The 17,354-nt window shown below is 44.2% G+C and overlaps 1 protein-coding gene across 9 annotated transcripts in view; it reads right to left on the bottom strand.

Annotated features, from left to right (window-relative positions):
- Window positions 1-17,354, bottom strand: part of PRICKLE2 (prickle planar cell polarity protein 2) — a 314,377-nt gene that overhangs the window by 46,836 nt on the left and 250,187 nt on the right. For all 9 annotated transcript variants that reach the window (XM_070574773.1, XM_008532506.2, XM_070574777.1 and 6 more), the window contains 4 exons: window positions 11,897-12,010; window positions 8,883-9,020; window positions 5,746-5,949; window positions 2,425-2,611 (listed from right to left, as the gene is read on the bottom strand). In XM_070574773.1, the coding sequence (XP_070430874.1) occupies window positions 2,425-2,611; window positions 5,746-5,949; window positions 8,883-9,020; window positions 11,897-12,010 (643 nt within the window). The remainder of the gene's footprint in view (window positions 1-2,424; window positions 2,612-5,745; window positions 5,950-8,882; window positions 9,021-11,896; window positions 12,011-17,354) is intronic.

Below are 17,354 nucleotides of genomic sequence, written 5' to 3'. Positions count from 1 at the left end.
TCTGCAAGGACACGCACTCAGATGTGGCAGCCGAGGCCTACTTCTGGGGATGAAGCCTCGCAGAGGACCGGGCCGCGGTGGGGAGAGTGGAGAGGGAAGCATCTTACAAGGCTGCGCTGCAGGCAGCGGAACGTGGTCCCTGATAAGCATCAACCATGTCAGATGGTGCTCTGAACTGCTCCTGAACTCTAAACATCTGGAAAGGGGCTCTGCCATTCCACATCTAAGCGTTCCTTTTTTATTCCCCCTCTAAGCCCTTTAAGCACTTCTCTGAGGGTGTATCTGTCTACTGCTGCTACAGCCTCGGTCTGTTTATAGGACTGTTTACTCTGCTGCGTGCAGGCAAATGTACCGTTGCCCTGGCAACGGCTGCCTGATGCAGGGTCCGCTCTGAGCGGCTGTATAAATATGGAATGTTTGTATAATATGGTCAGAGTAAAGCACCCAGACTGTGGGATGCATGATATACAGAGCATAGCCTTCGCGGTCACAGGAAAATTACGTTTTACAGAAAAGTGGATTTAGGGGGGGCAAAAAAGGGTGGGACAGCATTTTAACTAGAGCAGTGATAACACGGCAGGCCAGAGGTCCCCCTTTCCAGTAAAACATTGATGCCTTTTATGGACTTAAGAGGGGAGGAGAAGGGAATGCCAATCAAAGCTTCAAAGAGCGAAAAGAAGGTAGAAAGAGGAGAACACAGAGGGGCCTTCCGAGGTGTACATGCTGTGGCAACAGACCGATTTTCTCTCTTCCAAACCGCTGAGCACGAATTCTAAGTGGCAGTTTCTGGAGAGGCTGTTAAGCCTCAATGGAAAGGGACAGAAGAAACAGAAGTACTACTGAGAAGGGGGTATCGGTGCCCTAGGTAAGTGTTCTGTACACTCAGCCCCTCTCAGCCGAGCAAGTACCTACTTGTAGTTCCAGAATCCACGGTGAGCAATGCCAGGTAAGTTGCATCATTTTCCTCTGACAATGTCCCACCCCCTGCCCTTCCTCACATGTGCAGCCACCTGTCCAAATCAAGCTCCCTATTTCCTAACTCTTAGCATAACAGAGAGTCTGCTTCCCTGTTCTGATCTTGTGAGAAATGAAAGCTCATTGGTACTTGGTTGAGGCGTCAGGCCGTGAGAGGGTGAGGTTCTTCGGGGTGAGGAGAAAGGGGATTTGCATATCACCCAGGCCCCTGGAAGGGAAGGCTGGTGGACAAAGGTCAGCAGCAATGTTTGACCCTGGCCTGGCAGGGACTCCAGCTTAGAAAGGGCTCCATACTACTAACTAATTTTTCATTTGAATACATCACTTCTGATGAACCAGGGAGACAAAGCCACTTCTTCTTGTTCCCGATAAAATCTTTTAAGTCGGGTAAAATGGGCTCCAGGCTGATAATCTCCACATCTCCCCCGTGTAGGTAAGGAGCTGGCAGCTTCTGAGCAGATTTCTTGGAATTGCACAAGCCACAGGAAGATCAGGCTGCTGGTCTCACAGACACTCATCCACTGCCAACTCTTGTTTTTCTTTTTAAAGGGCGGCTCATTCTCAAGGTGCCAAAACAGGCAAGTTGAATGAAGAAGCCACAGATGCAGCATGATCCGGAATAGCATCGAAGGGTTGAACAAATTGCTTATTTGCAAAGGGAAAACGATTTTCTCCGTCTCAGACCTACCGCTTATTTGGGGAGTTTATAGCTCATGAGCTATTTGAGGTTCTCTTGCTTTATATTTGGCTGGGTCAGCTTTTGCTGATTTTTTATTTTTAAAGACATGCTTGCCAGAAACTGTTTGGTTTTCTTGACTATCCCCTTCCTACCAAGAGGACCGCTTTGGTCCCTCCCTCTGCTAACCCTCAAGTTTTTCTAAGGAGGCTGTGGAGGATCTGTTTATATTTCCCTTCTGACACCCCACTCCGTCCCCTTGGTGGTGGGGCTATACATCACATAGCCCCCTTTCAGGGGTGGGCCTATGACTCAGGCAGACCAATAGAAATACCCTATTCTCTTGTTTCCAGGGTAGATCATATGACCAAACCAAGGATGATAAGGTTCCTATTTGGAGGAACTGACTCTGATATTAGAAGAGACATGGCCCCACTCCCATTTGACAATGCATGTGCTAAGATTATGTATATCTGAGGGGTCATCTTAGCTACCATGTGAAGATAGCTTACTTTCAAATGAGGCCAACAGAAGGCAAGCTGAGCTGAGACACAGGACAAAAACAGACTTTGTTTGGACCCTTGATCCATCCCCACCTGAAGCCAGCATATTCCTTGGCCTTTCTAGTAAGATGAGCCAAGAAATTTCTTTTTCCACTTAAGCTATTATGAGTTGTATTTCTATCACTTGCAACCGAAGGGATTCTAACTCTACCAGACACAAATGAGATCTAGTCACAGTAGGACCGAGCTGAGTACCAAGTGTTGCCTCACCTATGTGCTGGGCACAGGTGTCGCAATATTCTGCATACAAGGACTCGAAGCAGTGGCAACAGTAGGGCCTTCCCTCCTTCATGATGTAGCGCTGGCCGCCCAGCACTGTCTCGCACTCGAAGCAGCAGAAGTGTTTCATGTGCCAGTGCCGCCCCTCAGCTTCTGTGCATTCGTCTGCAAAGATGATCTGGAGATTGGGAAATCAAACAGTCAGTGGTTAAGACGCAGCCATGAGAAAGCACTTTAAAGAAGGAGAGCTGTGGGAGGCCCAAAGGAGAGGAGCAGGAAAGCAGGTCCCGCCCACAAATTATTAAATAAACATCTATATGTATGTTTATTCTATATCTCTATCACCTCTTGCACTGAGATTTGCCTAAAGCACAATGAAACATGGTTTCTGGCCTGGCCAGTGATTAATTTAACTGCATTTTAATAAGTAGAAGAATGTTCTACCCTGAAGAATATAAAGTGGGACCCAAACTGACAGCTCATGGGCACTCTGAACATACATATCTGTTTTATTTGGCTTCGATACAATATTTTTAAAGGGAAATGTCATATAAACACCTGGAATCTTGGTTTCTCTTTTGAAGATTTAATATTCAGCAATGCTTGGTGCATATTCCTGCACCCCAACAGCAAGCTGGAGCTGAGAAGAGGGGGTGCTGCTTTCAGATGAGTGGCGAGTTCTTCGGTTTGTCATATTCTTCACCATTCACTGTTGCCTTAAAATGAGTCACCTTCATTTACAATACCTGCCTACCCCTCAGAAGCATTTGTGTTTTGACTCTTAAAATAGAGTTTTTTAAAATTTCAAAGCACAGCTCTAAAAGCTTAATATAAACAGCAGTAATCAAGGCTGTGTGGTACTGGTACATAGACTAGAGAGCCCAGAAATAAACCCAGACACTTATGGCCAATTGATTATCAACAAGGGAGCCAAGGACATTCAACAGAGGAAGAATAGTCTCTTCAACAGATGGTGCAGGGAAACTGGGCAGCCTTATGCCAAAGGATGAATTTGAACCTCTACCTCACACCATATACAAAAATTAACTCAAAAGGGATCAAAGACCTATATATAAGAGCAAAAAAATCTATAAAGTGCCTAGAAGAAAACACAGGTGTAAGTTTTCTTGAATTTGGATTAGGCAATTAGGCAATGGTTTCTTAGATGTGACACTAAAAGTATAAGCAACAAAAGGAAAAATAGATAAATTGGACTTCATCAAAATTAACAACTTTTGTGTTCAAAGGACACCATCAAGAACGTGAAAATGTAACTACAGAATGAGAGAAAATACTTGCAAATCATGTATCAAATAGGGGGCTAGTATCCAGAATATATAAACAAACTTACAACTCTACAATAAAAAGAAAAATCATCCAATTGAAAACATGGGCAAAGGACTTGAATAGACATTTCTCCAAAAAAGAAGAAATGCAAATAGCCAAAAAATACATGAAACGATGCTCGACATCGTTAGCTAACAGGGAAAAGTGAATCAAAACCGCCGTGTGATAACACTTCACACCCACTAAGATGACTATAATGAAAAAGACAGACAATAATAAGGGTTAGGGGAACTGGAATCCTCATTCACTGATAGTGGGAAGGTCAAGTGGTATAGCAGTTTTAGAAGTCAGTTTAGATTCCCTCAAAAAGTTAAACAGAATTACCACATGATCCAGCAATTCCACTTCTGGGAGTATACTCAAGAGAACTGAAAATGTGTGTCCAGACAAAAACTTGTCAAAGAACGTTCACAGCAGCATTGTTCATAATACTTAAGAAGTGGAGACAACTTAAATGTCCACCAACTAATAAATCGCTAAACAAAATGTGATATATACGTATAATTGAATATTATTCAGCCATGAAAAGGAAAGTACTGAAACATGCTATAACATGGATTAACCTTAAAAACATCACATTAAGGGAAAGAAGCTAGACATAAAAGGTTACATATTGTATTATTCTACATATGAAATGTCCAGAATATGTAAATTCATAGAGAAAGAGAATAGATTAGTGGTTGCCAGGGGCTGGGGGAAGGGGAAAGGGAAGTGATGGCTAATGGATATGGGGTTCTTTTTTGAATGATGAAAATGATCTGCAATTAGACGACAGTGATGGTTGTACACCTTAAAAGGGTGAACCTTACGCTGTATGAATTATATCTCAATAAACAAAAATTTCAAGGCACTTTAATCATCATATTCTACTTGCCGTTAGATAATATAAAGTCATAAGCACCAATTTCCACATGTGGAAACTGAGGCATGAAGGTAAAGCAGCTGCCTAGAATTACAGAGTTGGAACCAGCTTCCCAAACTGCTTGCCTAGAGGGTCTCTTGTGAACATCACTATTAGCATTAGAATCCAAATTAGTTAAGGATGATCGACTTCCTCCAAGATGAATGAATCTCTGATAGGCAGTTTATAAGGAAGAAACACCATGTAATAGTGGACTCTGGCTGAAAAAGTGGAGTGCTGTTTACGGGGCCCCGCATTGCTGTTCACGGGTCAGATAGAACCAAAAGTCTACTTTGTGCAGGACGAAACCCCTATCCGAGACCTTTCCCCAAATTATTCCCATAAAGGTGGTCAGGTTTAGAACATTCTCCTCTCTGCTCCAAACTTTTAAGCTGAACCAGGTCTTCTATTCTTTCAGCTTACGGGTCACACTGGGTGTGCTTCTGGTGCTTCAGGCATGGGCCTTGTGTTCCCGTCTGCTTTCTCACTGGGGGTAGCAAATTCAAGTACCTCTTAGAGTATATGGGGCAGAAGCATCCAAATGGAGTCTCCGTCTGCCTCCTGACCCCTCATCAGAATTTGTGTAAATTGTGGGAGAATCAAATAATGCTCCCCATTTTCTTCTCTTCTCAAACCAATCTGTCCCCTGGAATCTCAGGAAACAGATCTATTTTAAGATACATGTGACACACAATTACTGATGATTACTCCCTGGGATTTGGCCTGAAATCTAGAGCTGCACAAAGCCTTTTTTCAATTTTTTTTTTTTAAGAGTTCTGATTTGACCTAGTGCCAGGGGTATGCCACCTGGGAATCTCCTCAGTTCCAGAAACTGTCTTCCCATCTGGAGGCCCAGGAGACTGCCACATTCAGTAAAGTGGGCCACAATCCTGGACATTCGAGCAACCAAGGATGGGTGGGGCTGCTCTCTGGAAAGGGTTAATATAAGCAGGTGGGGTGGCCTATGGTTTTCTTCAATGCAGGAAGCCACAGGACAACATGTTGGCTATGGCAAACTGAGGGGTGATCGGCAGGGCTGCATGCCCCAGGGAGTGTGCTCTGACCTCGTCGCAGGCTGCGCAGCGCGGTTTCAGGCACTCCGCGTGGTGCCTGCCACAGTATATCTTCCCATCTTGGTAAAAGTAGATCAAATCCACCAGGAGCTCATTGCAGACAGTGCATATAAAGCACGGTGGGTGCCAGCAAACGCCGTGGCCGGCTCGAGATGCAAACACAGCGATGTCCCCGCCATTAATCTGGCCTCCGCACTGTGAGGCAAACAGAAACGTCAGTATGAACGCCAGTCCCCATCTCTCAGCGCCACGCACAAAGGATGAACGACCACCGCCACCACCACTAGCTGGTTATCGAGCACTGATTTTCAAACTAGTCACTATGCTACCTACTTTACATACGTGGCAGGACAGAGTTTTCTCCCTCCCCCCACTCTCCTTTCCTAGGGCCAACAAGTAAGATGAAGACAAGTACCTGAGAAAATAAGGACTCACAAATGTGGGAAGGAGAAAAACTCTTTGAGCATAACAACACAGAGATGCTCAGCAGGCAGGAGGCAAACACACAGAGTGAAGGTCTCATTATCTTTTAGATACCCCAAACTCCATGCAGAGGCACAGCCAAGTTTAACACCAGGAGGAGCAGGCTGTGGGGGGTGGAGAGTGGAAAGATGGGGCCATGGGAGGGAGTGGGGCCTGCACTGTGGGGTGGAGGTGGGGGGTTCATAAAAATATGCCCATCTTTAACTATCTTCTCTACAAGCCTTTCAGGCATGCTTTTAGCCTGCTTCCTCTAACATCTTTTTACACAATCTTGATTGAGAAGGCACCACGTCTAAGGCCAGACTATGGAAAGATCTTCTTCCCTCTCCCTCTCCTATCTCCTCACTCATCTTCCAAACATCCTTCTCCCATCCAGAAGGGAACAAGGCAGAATCCCTCATGACCCATGCTTACGGTTGGGATAAGACCAACACGGCCTGAGGGTCTTTGAGGGAGGAGTAAAGTGTGAGGCAGCAGGTCCAGGGGGAGGCTCTGTGCTGACCATGGTGTTGGCCATGAGGGTCATAGCCTGAGGGTCTAGTACCATGGCCCCATGGAGTGGCTGAGCTCTGCGGACCATGTTTGAAGAGTAGAAAAGCTACCTCCAAACCATTCCCACACCATGGACATCATATGGGTTGAACAGCTTCACAGAAAATGAGGTAAAGATCTCATGGAAGAGTCTTTGGGGGCTCATTCATGTGAGTGACCAGACAAAAGAAAGACACTACATTACAGAAAGTGTTACCCAGGCCTTTCACGGTAACGTCACTAGAGCTGAGGCACGCACACTGTGAAGGGATAACTGAGGCACATTCAAGTTTTCAGGTTTATTTGCTCCAAGACTGATTCGAACTGGGCAGCAAGTGTCAACGTGAGGTGGTGAGGAGTGCTCCACGGACAGGGGGTTGGGGAGAGGACTTTACAGAGAAGATGCGGAAGCAAAGCGAGGCAATTATTTGATTACTATAGCTTAAGAGGTTGCCTTATTTGGGAAAGCCTGGTTGGCTGCAATTGGTTGTTCTTAAGTTTCATTTTCTTGGATTCCAGTACATTGACTCTGGCTTAGGTTTTGGTTTGTGTGTGTAGCTACCAAGGCATTAGAGCCACGCCAGTCTAATGGCCTCCTTGTTGAATTACTTTAATATGGAATCCTCCTTAATCCTCACCATAATTCTACTATGTAGGCATTTATTATCCCCATTTTGCGGATGACAAAACCAAGGACATGTAACGCCGTCGAGGTCATCTGTCAGAAACATGAGTCAAACTTATGTTTTTCTGCCTCCATGGTCTCGTCATTATTCTATACTACTCTCCATATCTGCCCACGAAAGGCCCAACCTTCCTTTTGTCTTAGGTGACCCCAGCTGGGCTGGTTCCCCAAGACTGATCTGAGAGTGGCAGATGTCCTGAACTGAGCACACACAATCCCACATCTTAACCACTGACCACGTGTATCTCAAGGGTGGGTCTCAAGGATGAAGACCCCACTGCCAAATCTCTGGTCCTTTGGCTCCCCTTAGTAAGTAGTGTCTCCATTCCATCCATCTGAACCTACTCTCCTTATCCCTCTGAAATCCCCAAAAGGGCCTCAAAATGGCATCCACTCCCTTCAGGCAGTATCTCGCTTTTTCTTCACTGATCCAGGTCATCTCTCTTTAGCACCTGGATGGGTCCCTTAAGAACTTAAGGAGTCAGATGGGGCTGCACAAAAAGCAGCAAGGCTAAGAGAAGAACCAAAAAAGCCATCAGCACTGGAAGGCTTCTGGTGGCCAAGAGGTGGGTCAGGATGAAGCCAGGCAGGCTGGATTCCCATCCTGCTTTCTTTAAAACCCTCCTCCACCATGACCTGAGCACTCTACAGGAGAGTAGAGGTGAAAAACAAACCCAGACTCTTTAGCTGAGTGAGGTCCTAGGGAGAATGCAAGGGGCTTCATGGATTTGCTAAAGATCCCTCAAACCCAAGGAGGTGGTCATTTATCATTGAAATGGCACTAGTCCTGGGATGATCTTAGAAAAGAGGCTGACCAGTGGTCCAGGAAAACTCCATTTTCTAAAGGCCTCATTTTAAAATATAAATCCATCATGCCATTCCAATGCTCAAATCCTTCCCATGGCTTCCCATCTCCTTCTAATGGCTTACACAACTCTCCATGAGCTGGCCCTCCACAAACTCTTGCTTTGTCTGCTAATTCTCTCCCTTCACTCCCTCTGCCCGACCATATTGGCCAGCTTACAGCAGAAATCCTCCTGCCTCAGGGCCTTTGAGCTGGCTGTTCTCTCTGTCCCTTGAGATCTGCATGACTCACTCCCTCAGTTCTTACGTATCTTTGCTCAGAAGCCACCTTCTAAGTGGGGCTTTCTCAGCCACTTTACTGAAAATTGCCACCTCCTAGCACTCCTACTCCCCTTCCCTGTTGTATTTTTTCATGTTATTTATGTTATTGTCTGACTTCTTTCCTAGAACGTAACTCCTTACAAGGGCAAGATCAAGCTTTCAAATTTTGTTCACTGCTGTTATCCGCCAGGCCTGGAACTGTGCCTGGGAGAAAGTAGGCACTCAATAAAATAATTGTTGAATGAATGAATGATGGAAAGGATGCCAGAGCAATCCCTCTTTACTCTCTGGAATCCACACTCACCTGCTCACAAATAGCTCCCGTCATGGTGACCGGGAAGGGCCTGACATTCCCTCGGCCCAAGTTTTCACGTTTCCTCTGGTTGCTGAAGAGCTTCAGCTCCCTCTTCTCTTCCTCATCCAGGGAGTTGCAATATCGAACCTGAAGAGACACAGAGAATGGCATGGAGGAGGCTGCCCTCGCTCCTTAGGATTCCCGAAACTCATGCCTCAGAGTTTTTGCATGAAACATGCTCCCATTTGGTTGTATAGACCTAACCTGCACCTTAACACCACCAGGCTTGGGGCTACTTAAAGTGAGTCTCTCCTAAGATTCTTGACAGCCAAAAGAGCTTCCTGAAGACTCCAAATTCTAGAGCCCAAGTCTTGGGCAAGATAAATGTTTTGTTACCGTTTCTCATCCTTCCTGCCCGACTCTGCTCACCACACTCAGATCCAAACCATCTGGGATAGCTTTGGTGTTGGTTATGATCTAGGACTTTCTCCTTCTTTCAAATTGATTTGGATCTTCAAATTGATTGTGAGGTCCTGATACTTTCAACTCCATGTGCCCACGTAAGTGATTCTGGACACCAAAGATTGGCTCCAGGCCAGCGAGCCAGAATAGTGGTCAACATGCTCAAGGCTTCTGAGCATCTCATTTTTAGGAAAATGGGAAGACAATGGGTTGAGAGTGAGGATCGGTCCAGACGTCCCTGTGCTGGTTCAGGGACATCCCTGTGTGTTTATCTGTGTGCAGGAGGAAAAGGGCTGCCCATTGAGCTTTGGTTAATGCATCAACTTGCATAAGATATTTTCCTTCTTGTTAAACACAGAAACTCACAGAATTAAGGGAGGGACATGAAAGATATTCAAATCTGCTATTTCCCATTCTCGCCCCTTATTTATGCTCACCTTAGGAATTTTGCCATAATCTTGAACTAGTATTTACTAAACACTGGTTTTAAAACTGACTCAATTTCTCTTTTACTTGAAAACATTTTCTTAAAAAGAAAGCATATTATGATTATAAATGGAAAATCAATATCACCTGCAAAAAATAGAAGGCGAACAGAAAAAATAAATAGAGTGAGAACAAACCACATTGTTAGATTCTAGCTGGCTACTTTTGCTTGTGGGCGATCCTGAAGGAGATTCTTAATGCTGTTACTTAAAATGGAGACTAGTAGGAGTTGGAGGGGTGTGAGCTACCTGCTAGCCCAAACCGAAATTTCCCCCTGGATTACTAACCACTCAATCATGAGGAATGAAATGCAATTTAAAAGGGAGTGACTCTCTCATGATGTGGTTCAGGTTTATTTACTGCCATGTCCATGTATCACCCGAAGCCATGTCTCTACCACACTTTGGGAAACATGGATCTGACCCACCTCCTGTGTTACTTTTGAACAATCTGAGCATCAGAAAGGTTAACTGAATCACTCAGATGATTTGTTATGCAGAACGTTAGAGGGAAAGCTTTCAACTAGGACCAGCATTCTAATTTGAAAACTGGTGCAGCTGTATATATTAAAATTGTCTTATCTGGGTGAAAAAGAGAATGATCAAATATTTACTTTAGAATCACTCTTTGTCCTCAAAAGTGTCATGTCAAACGGGTGAAATTGGCCTACTGGGTCACATGTAAAGAATTCTCACCAATAAGAAGAAGGAATTTAAAAAGGTCTCTTTTCATGAAACCACAATTAACAGTAAACAGAATAAACCATTAAAAGCAGAGGAGAGCAGATCACTTCCCTCTATCAAGTAAAAAAGGTTAAAAAAAAAAAAAAAGTCTTCATGTGGATGTCCCAGAGAGAGAACTACAGTGACCCAAACAGCCCAGAAATAGTTATACCATTGACATTTTATGGACACGCGTTTAAGAAAGGCACACCCCTCCAGCTTGTAAAAACCCGTAATTTCACTTCCAAATTCGTTAACTGGGCATCAGGTTACAATGCTTGCTCCCTACTTTAAAGGAGAAAGCATTATTTATATTTGCCTTTTGAAGTCTGAAATAAACAACAGAAAAGGAAATTGTGGCTCTCTTTCTAGGGAGTTACTTCAGTTTTTCAGCTTTTGCTTCACTTACGCGATTTATTTTTGAGGCTCTTGAATGATCCTTTTTACTTCAAATGTGGGAAGCTAAAGACTAAAAAAGCACTCACTCATTTCCCCTGGGATCCAGCTTGTGGGTGGGGGCAGCTGGTAGAAAGCTGGGGTCCAGCTCTCTGAAGAGGTTCTCTCTCCTTTCAAGTTATAATTATGATTTTGTTTAAAATGCAATCAGAGTGAAACGGACAATTCAATTCTATAGGATTACTATTTTAAAAATCCAAATACTTAAAAATTAATTTCTAGTTTACAAATGTAAACCCCTCAAGCATCATGCTCATTTAAAAGTGTATTTACTAACTTCCCTGTACGATCAATTTAACTTCAAAGATAACAAATGCCTGCGTACAGTGCCATGTGTCTGGGTTCAGAAAAAAGGATAGCTTGCAAGCCATTCTTTCAAGAGTACAAATGACGACCGTGGCAAGTCAGACTTTAAAAGATAAAAGCACAGATGTTCAGCGCAGTAAATCTGGACACGTTGCCTCTACTACAGCACAACACGGAAAATGTGCGAGTTCATTTAATATGAAATGATGTTGAAAATTCACAAGAGTCAGAAATTTATTGCAAGGGCTGAATTGCCCCAAGAATTCTCAATCATCTAATGTACTGGGGCAACCAGCACTTTCTTCTCCCACTAAGAAAGCCTGGACTTGAGATTTTAAATTTTAGTGCTCCCCGGTTAGCCCAAAATAGCTAGTAGTGCCAGGCACAGAGGCAAAGCCAGTCCATAACGAGATTCCGCTTTTCGGTAACACTCTCCAGAAGGCGTCGGACAGTTTCTTTGGCTGTAATTAAGGAAGCTAAAACCTAAAACGAATTGCCAGAGTGTTTCTTTGGAGATCTCATTATCACAGAAGGTAACAACTCACAGAAGGTTCTAAGAAAAGTCTTCTTAAGGCTCCTCCAGCCCCTTACCTCATTGTCATGTGGTGGCAGCTGGTGTAATAGCTGCTTGATTCGCAGTTTCTCTCCAGGACTGTTGACATAAGGAACTTTCTCTTCTGGGAGACAGCTATAGTACTGGTGAACCTGAAGGATGGAAAGTACACAGGTAACTTGTTCCTCACTCAAACCTCTCGCCCATTCCCGCTTCCTGGGCAAACGATTCCCACAGGAGGACACAATCGACTTCCCACGGTCCCCACCCTTCAAGAAACTCAAGAGCATATGAGTTTCTGACTGCCTGCAGAGAAATTCACCCTTAAAGAAAGAGGCGAACAAATCACCCACATCTTGGGGCTTTCCCTCTTTCTACGAGGGGAAAATAAAGCCAGGAAACTTTCCTCGAAAAAGAGAATTCGGCAAACACGCTGGTGAAGCCGGAGGGTAGGGCTTTCTCAAAGACTCCCCCGAGAGCTGACTTTACCATTTTCTCGGTTAGTCTCCAGCATGTAATGTGCCTCCTTCGCCAAAGGGATGTGTCAGCGCCTGCCTCGGCACTGGAGTCAAAGCCAGTAGTTGGCACTCAGTGAACTGCTGGGTCCCTCAGCCTCCACCTACATTCAAAGCCCTCCAGGTTTCCAGCTCTTTGCAAGGCAGAGGCTCACGTGTGTCAGAAAAAGAGTCACTAAATCTGGGATACGGACTGTGTCATTAAAAATCATTATCAACCTGAGTATTTTTACACATCCTTGAATGCTCCCATTTACGACTGTTAGGACAGATTCTTGCGTTTTTTGAGGCTCATTCAACCCTAACGACAACGTGGGAAAACACCAAACACCTAATTCTGCCTGAGAAAAGAAAACAGACATCATACCATCCAGCTGCGTGTAAAATTAGGGACAGAAAAAACTGGCCAAAAAAGAAGGTATACTATTACATAGGAGAGGAAAAAAAAAAAAAAGAAGGAACAAAAAAGAAACAAAAACACCCCGCAAGCTCAGATGACATCATGGAAAATACTTTTCAACTATCTCTTAGCATCATGACCAGCTCTTGCGAAACAAGGCATTCATTCAACAAAACGGAAAAGACAGAAGACTTGGGGTTCTTAAATCATCAGATCTATCTCCCGCCACAAGCTTGGTCTAATTCCCTTGAGTTTAGGGAGCCTTGGATATGAACATATGTTCTGGGAAGGCTGGGGTGAAGAGTTGCGAAAGCTCTGTCTATTTCGATCTCCAGAAACTAAGTCACAAATATTAGAAGAGGAAAAAGGCTTTGCTATGACAAGGACTTAAAAAAAATGTGAAAGCCATCTTTACTTTCATAACAAATGATCCTAACCATTCACCATCATGTGCATATCACCCTCTTAATCAAACCCCAAAGGCAACCATAAACAGATTTCTCCCGCAGACTAGCTGGCATTCACAGGGCAGCCTCCTCAGAGGCACCAGGCAGGGAGCCACATTCTGGGAAGGGAAGGAACGGCTCCAGGTTTTGAGGGCAGCCCACAGGTTACCAGCACTCTCTTTGAGAAGACATAAAAGCCCAGATTATGAGTTCATTTGGGATTAGAAGCTGATGATGATCCCAGCCTAGACTAGCATACCATTTCTTGCTCAGGAGAATCTGTGCACCGTATGTCTCCTCTGCTAAGTTTGCCAAATACAAGGAAGCAGGGCCAGTCTCTATATCTTGGGGAATGGGCTTTGCCTCGCCAGTCAAGGAGTGCTTGTAGAAAAGCCTTATTGCAACATTACTTTGTCATTCTCACCACTCCCATTATAGTTACAGAACATGAGGGCCAAATGCTTACACCAAATGAATCACTGTGGATGCTTGATAATGAAGAGTCTAATTGGAGCTCCACTGACCCTCCTCTCAATTGCTCCTCATTACTCACACACCCCTCTCTTCACTGCCCAGAGCAGTCATCCCCGAGAGCGCTTTGGAATTGTCACCTTGAGCCAAGCCCTGTCAGATACTGTCCATGGCTCACTGAGGTGGGATCTTCCTTGAACCTTGTGCAGCATGGCCAGGTAGATCTGAACCCCTAGTTATGGCTCTGTCAGTTCCCATCTCTGTGTTCATGAGCAAGTTACACATCTGCTCAGAATCCTCATCACAAGATTGTGGTAATTAAATGAGAGCACAGACAAAGCATGTGGCCCTCAATGATAATAAATAACAGGAACACATAGCAATAAGCACATTATCCATCCTGGCATACTCCAAATGGAACAATCTAGATTTTCTTGGCCTTTCTTCCATTTTGAGAGGTAGGGCAACACTGTTGGCTTATAGAGTGAGACCAAACCCCATCTTAGTCTAAGAAAGAAGGTTGCAAGCAATAAAATGCTATTGAAGCTAGTTTGATTTCAGAGAAAAAAAAAGTGGCCAATTATTATTATAAAAATGTGATGTTTTCTGAAGAACCCCAGCAATATGGTAGGGCATCATGAGGAAATGGAACCTGCCACTGGAAGGCGATTGGTAAGGGATTCTCATCTCTCTAAGACCAGTGTCCTCATATGTCTGCTCTATCCTCTCTCTGCAGATAGTCTTACCTTCTCAAAGCTTAAGGTTTCCCACAACATTTAAGTTTACACAACCTCAGTTCAAGAGTCTATCCTAGACTGACTAGCTTTGCTGAATTCCAAATTCCCCAGAGAAGGACCCTGATTAAGCCATCTTGGGCAAGGTCCACACCTGGAGACTGGATGGGAAAACTTTCACATGGTTTTAAGACTGGAAGAGAAAGAAGTCCCAACCCAACATGATTGGGTTAAGCTGAGGGCAGCCATGATGGAGAACTCTAGAAATACTTAGGAGATAAATAAATATCTTGGTCCATCCTGAAGACCTTGAATTCTTCAGTCAACAGAGGCAGCAACTACTCTTTGAGAACATAGCTCTATCTTTCCTGGCTGGACATCTTGTGTTGCCTTTTATAATTCAAGTCTACTGATCACCACCACTGAAAATGTGTCCTTTCTCCCAGTCTTCCAATAATTCCTCGAATAAAGAATGTGCTAAAATAATTTCTCACAAGGCAACCAATAATTTGGCAGATGACTTAAAAACTTACCTAGTGAGATGCTTCCATTATTAAAACAAATCAGCTTATATTAACTAACAATATTAATTCACAACTTTATTTCATGTGGTAGGTGATCTGTCTTGCTCTCAGCAAGGAGAACGAGCTGGTTATTCACCACTTCCATTCCTCTTCCAAACCTGTTCAAGTCTAGGAGAAAAAATAATCCCTCTCAGGTTGGCTTCTTGTCTCCTCCTGGTGTTTAGGAGCCGGACTTTCCAAACAATTCCTCGAGCAAAGGGGATTAGCAGATGGATGGGAAGGAGGGAGAAACCCCTCTCTTGAATTTCCAATCTGTCTCCGGCTGAACACAGGAACGCTGCGTGCATTTTCCTCTGGCATCCTTCATAATAAACTACTGTATAGCCCAAAACAAACACCAAGTGAACCAATGGTAAAGGGAAAATATTTAGTATACTTTCTGGCACTATAAAAATTAAATTTGGCACCACCTCTGAAAATCCTGCAGAGTGCTCATTTTAGCCCAAACATGTTTCACTTGTTAATTTTTACGAGTAAATAAGCAAGTCCAATAGAATTTTGTCAATGATGATCATCACCAAGCTATTACCTGGTGTGTTGATAACTTTATTTTTCCTCCTGTGTGTATGGAGTACACTTCTCCAAAAGCAGGTCAGTTGAATGTGCTGGAAACTTTGCTCCCCTTAAACATTCCCAGGTAGAGGTGGCCTGTGACTGTGCCCTGGGTGAAGCCGGACTAGGTACATTTCCCCATGAACAAGAGCATTTGGAGCACAATCAACTGGCTTATGGAAATGGAATAGCTGAAGGCCTTTATTTAAGGTGTTACTCCCAATGGGGAGGTTTGGCAATAACTTCATTCTGTGTCAGACGGATTGTAAGAACTTTAGTCAGTGTGCAAAAAAGTCTTCAAAACCAAGGCCTCGCCCAAATTGAAAGACTGGGCTTGTTAGACGGAATTGTACATTTGACAGCATTTCTGCCTGGGCGGAGATGGAAGCTAGAGTCAATGACTCCATGTTGGAGAGGAAAGTGTACTAATTAAAGAAAGTGGGCAAAGTGGTTTATTTTGAGTGGTGGTTCTCAAACTTTAGCCTGCATCAGAACCACCTGGAAGGCTTATTAAGACACAGACTTCTAACTCAGTAGGCCTGGGGTAGGGCCCGATAATTTGCATTTCCAAACACTTCTTGGGTGATTAGGTGATGCCCCTGCTGTTGGTCCAGAGACCACACTTGGAGAGTCTGAGAGTTATCCAAGCCTTTTCCCTCAACAGCCAACCCCAGGAGGTTGCCAGGCAAATGGAGGGATTCCTGTTTTCTCCAAGGGATCCAGGAGGCCCAGAGGCGGGGGGAAGAACATGTTCAGTCTCACTCAGTTTTGCGGGTGTCTCCTTCCACACCTACATAAATACTTAAGCAAGAGGGTTCCACCAGCTCTGGCAAGAAGGAGAACTCCTAAGAGCAGAATGTTCATATTTTTGGGTGAACACTTTTCATCTCAAAAGTATCCCTATTTTCTTAGAGCAGGAACCCATCAAAGAAGTCAGATTTTCGTGGTTGATCCAGATTCAATCGTCCTTTACCGTCGAAAAGAAGGAAGGGATCAATGAACGTATTTATTCATTGAGTAGCTCTTACGCTTGAAGTGTCTTTATACACAGTATCTCATGGACCCTCCCCACACCCTGCAGGTTGGTACATCATACTCATTAGACTGAGCATCACACTGCTGAAAGCTGGTAGAGCCACCTTTGGGCTCGGCTTCCTCACCTCTTTCTCTTTTTTTTCCCGTGGATTCTTGGCCTTCTTTATCAAGAAGAGACTGGCATATGGGTGAGAAAGAAGAAAAAAACCAGACAGAGTAGATTCCCAATACGTCTGTATGACTGACAGCAGAAATGATGAACACGTTTTCCGTTGGTGTTCTCCATAAAATATGAACTCCAAAATAAACTGACAGTAACAAGAAATGATGTACTCCAAATTAAACAGTCTTTCCACAATACCTGGCATGATGGTGTAAGGGGGCTGTGGCAGAGATGGCTGCCCACCCACACCCATTTCCCTTTTCTTCCTTAATAAGAATAACATCACTTTACTTAGAGCATCAGTATGCCCAGCTAAGAACAACATTTCTGTACTTCCCTAGTAGGTAAGAGTGGCCATGTGAATAAATTCTGGCCAATGACATGTAATGACATGACTTCCGGGAGAGCTCTTAAAGGAGGCCCAGCAGTTGGCAAAGGCCCTTTCTGTCCATTCCCTCTTCTTCCTGCCTCCTGTCTGGAAAGTAAACAGAATGGCAGGAGCTCCAGCAGCATCTTGTACTATGAAGTAGCCTTAAGAATAGAAGTTTCTAAGCATACCATGGAGCCCCATACTAGCTCTGGATTGCCTATCTCTG

This window comes from Equus przewalskii, chromosome 15 (assembly GCF_037783145.1).
Source record: "Equus przewalskii isolate Varuska chromosome 15, EquPr2, whole genome shotgun sequence".
Lineage (NCBI taxonomy): Eukaryota > Metazoa > Chordata > Mammalia > Perissodactyla > Equidae > Equus > Equus przewalskii.
The sequence above is the reverse complement of the archived record's forward strand: the minus strand, read 5'-3'. Positions and strand labels throughout refer to the sequence as shown.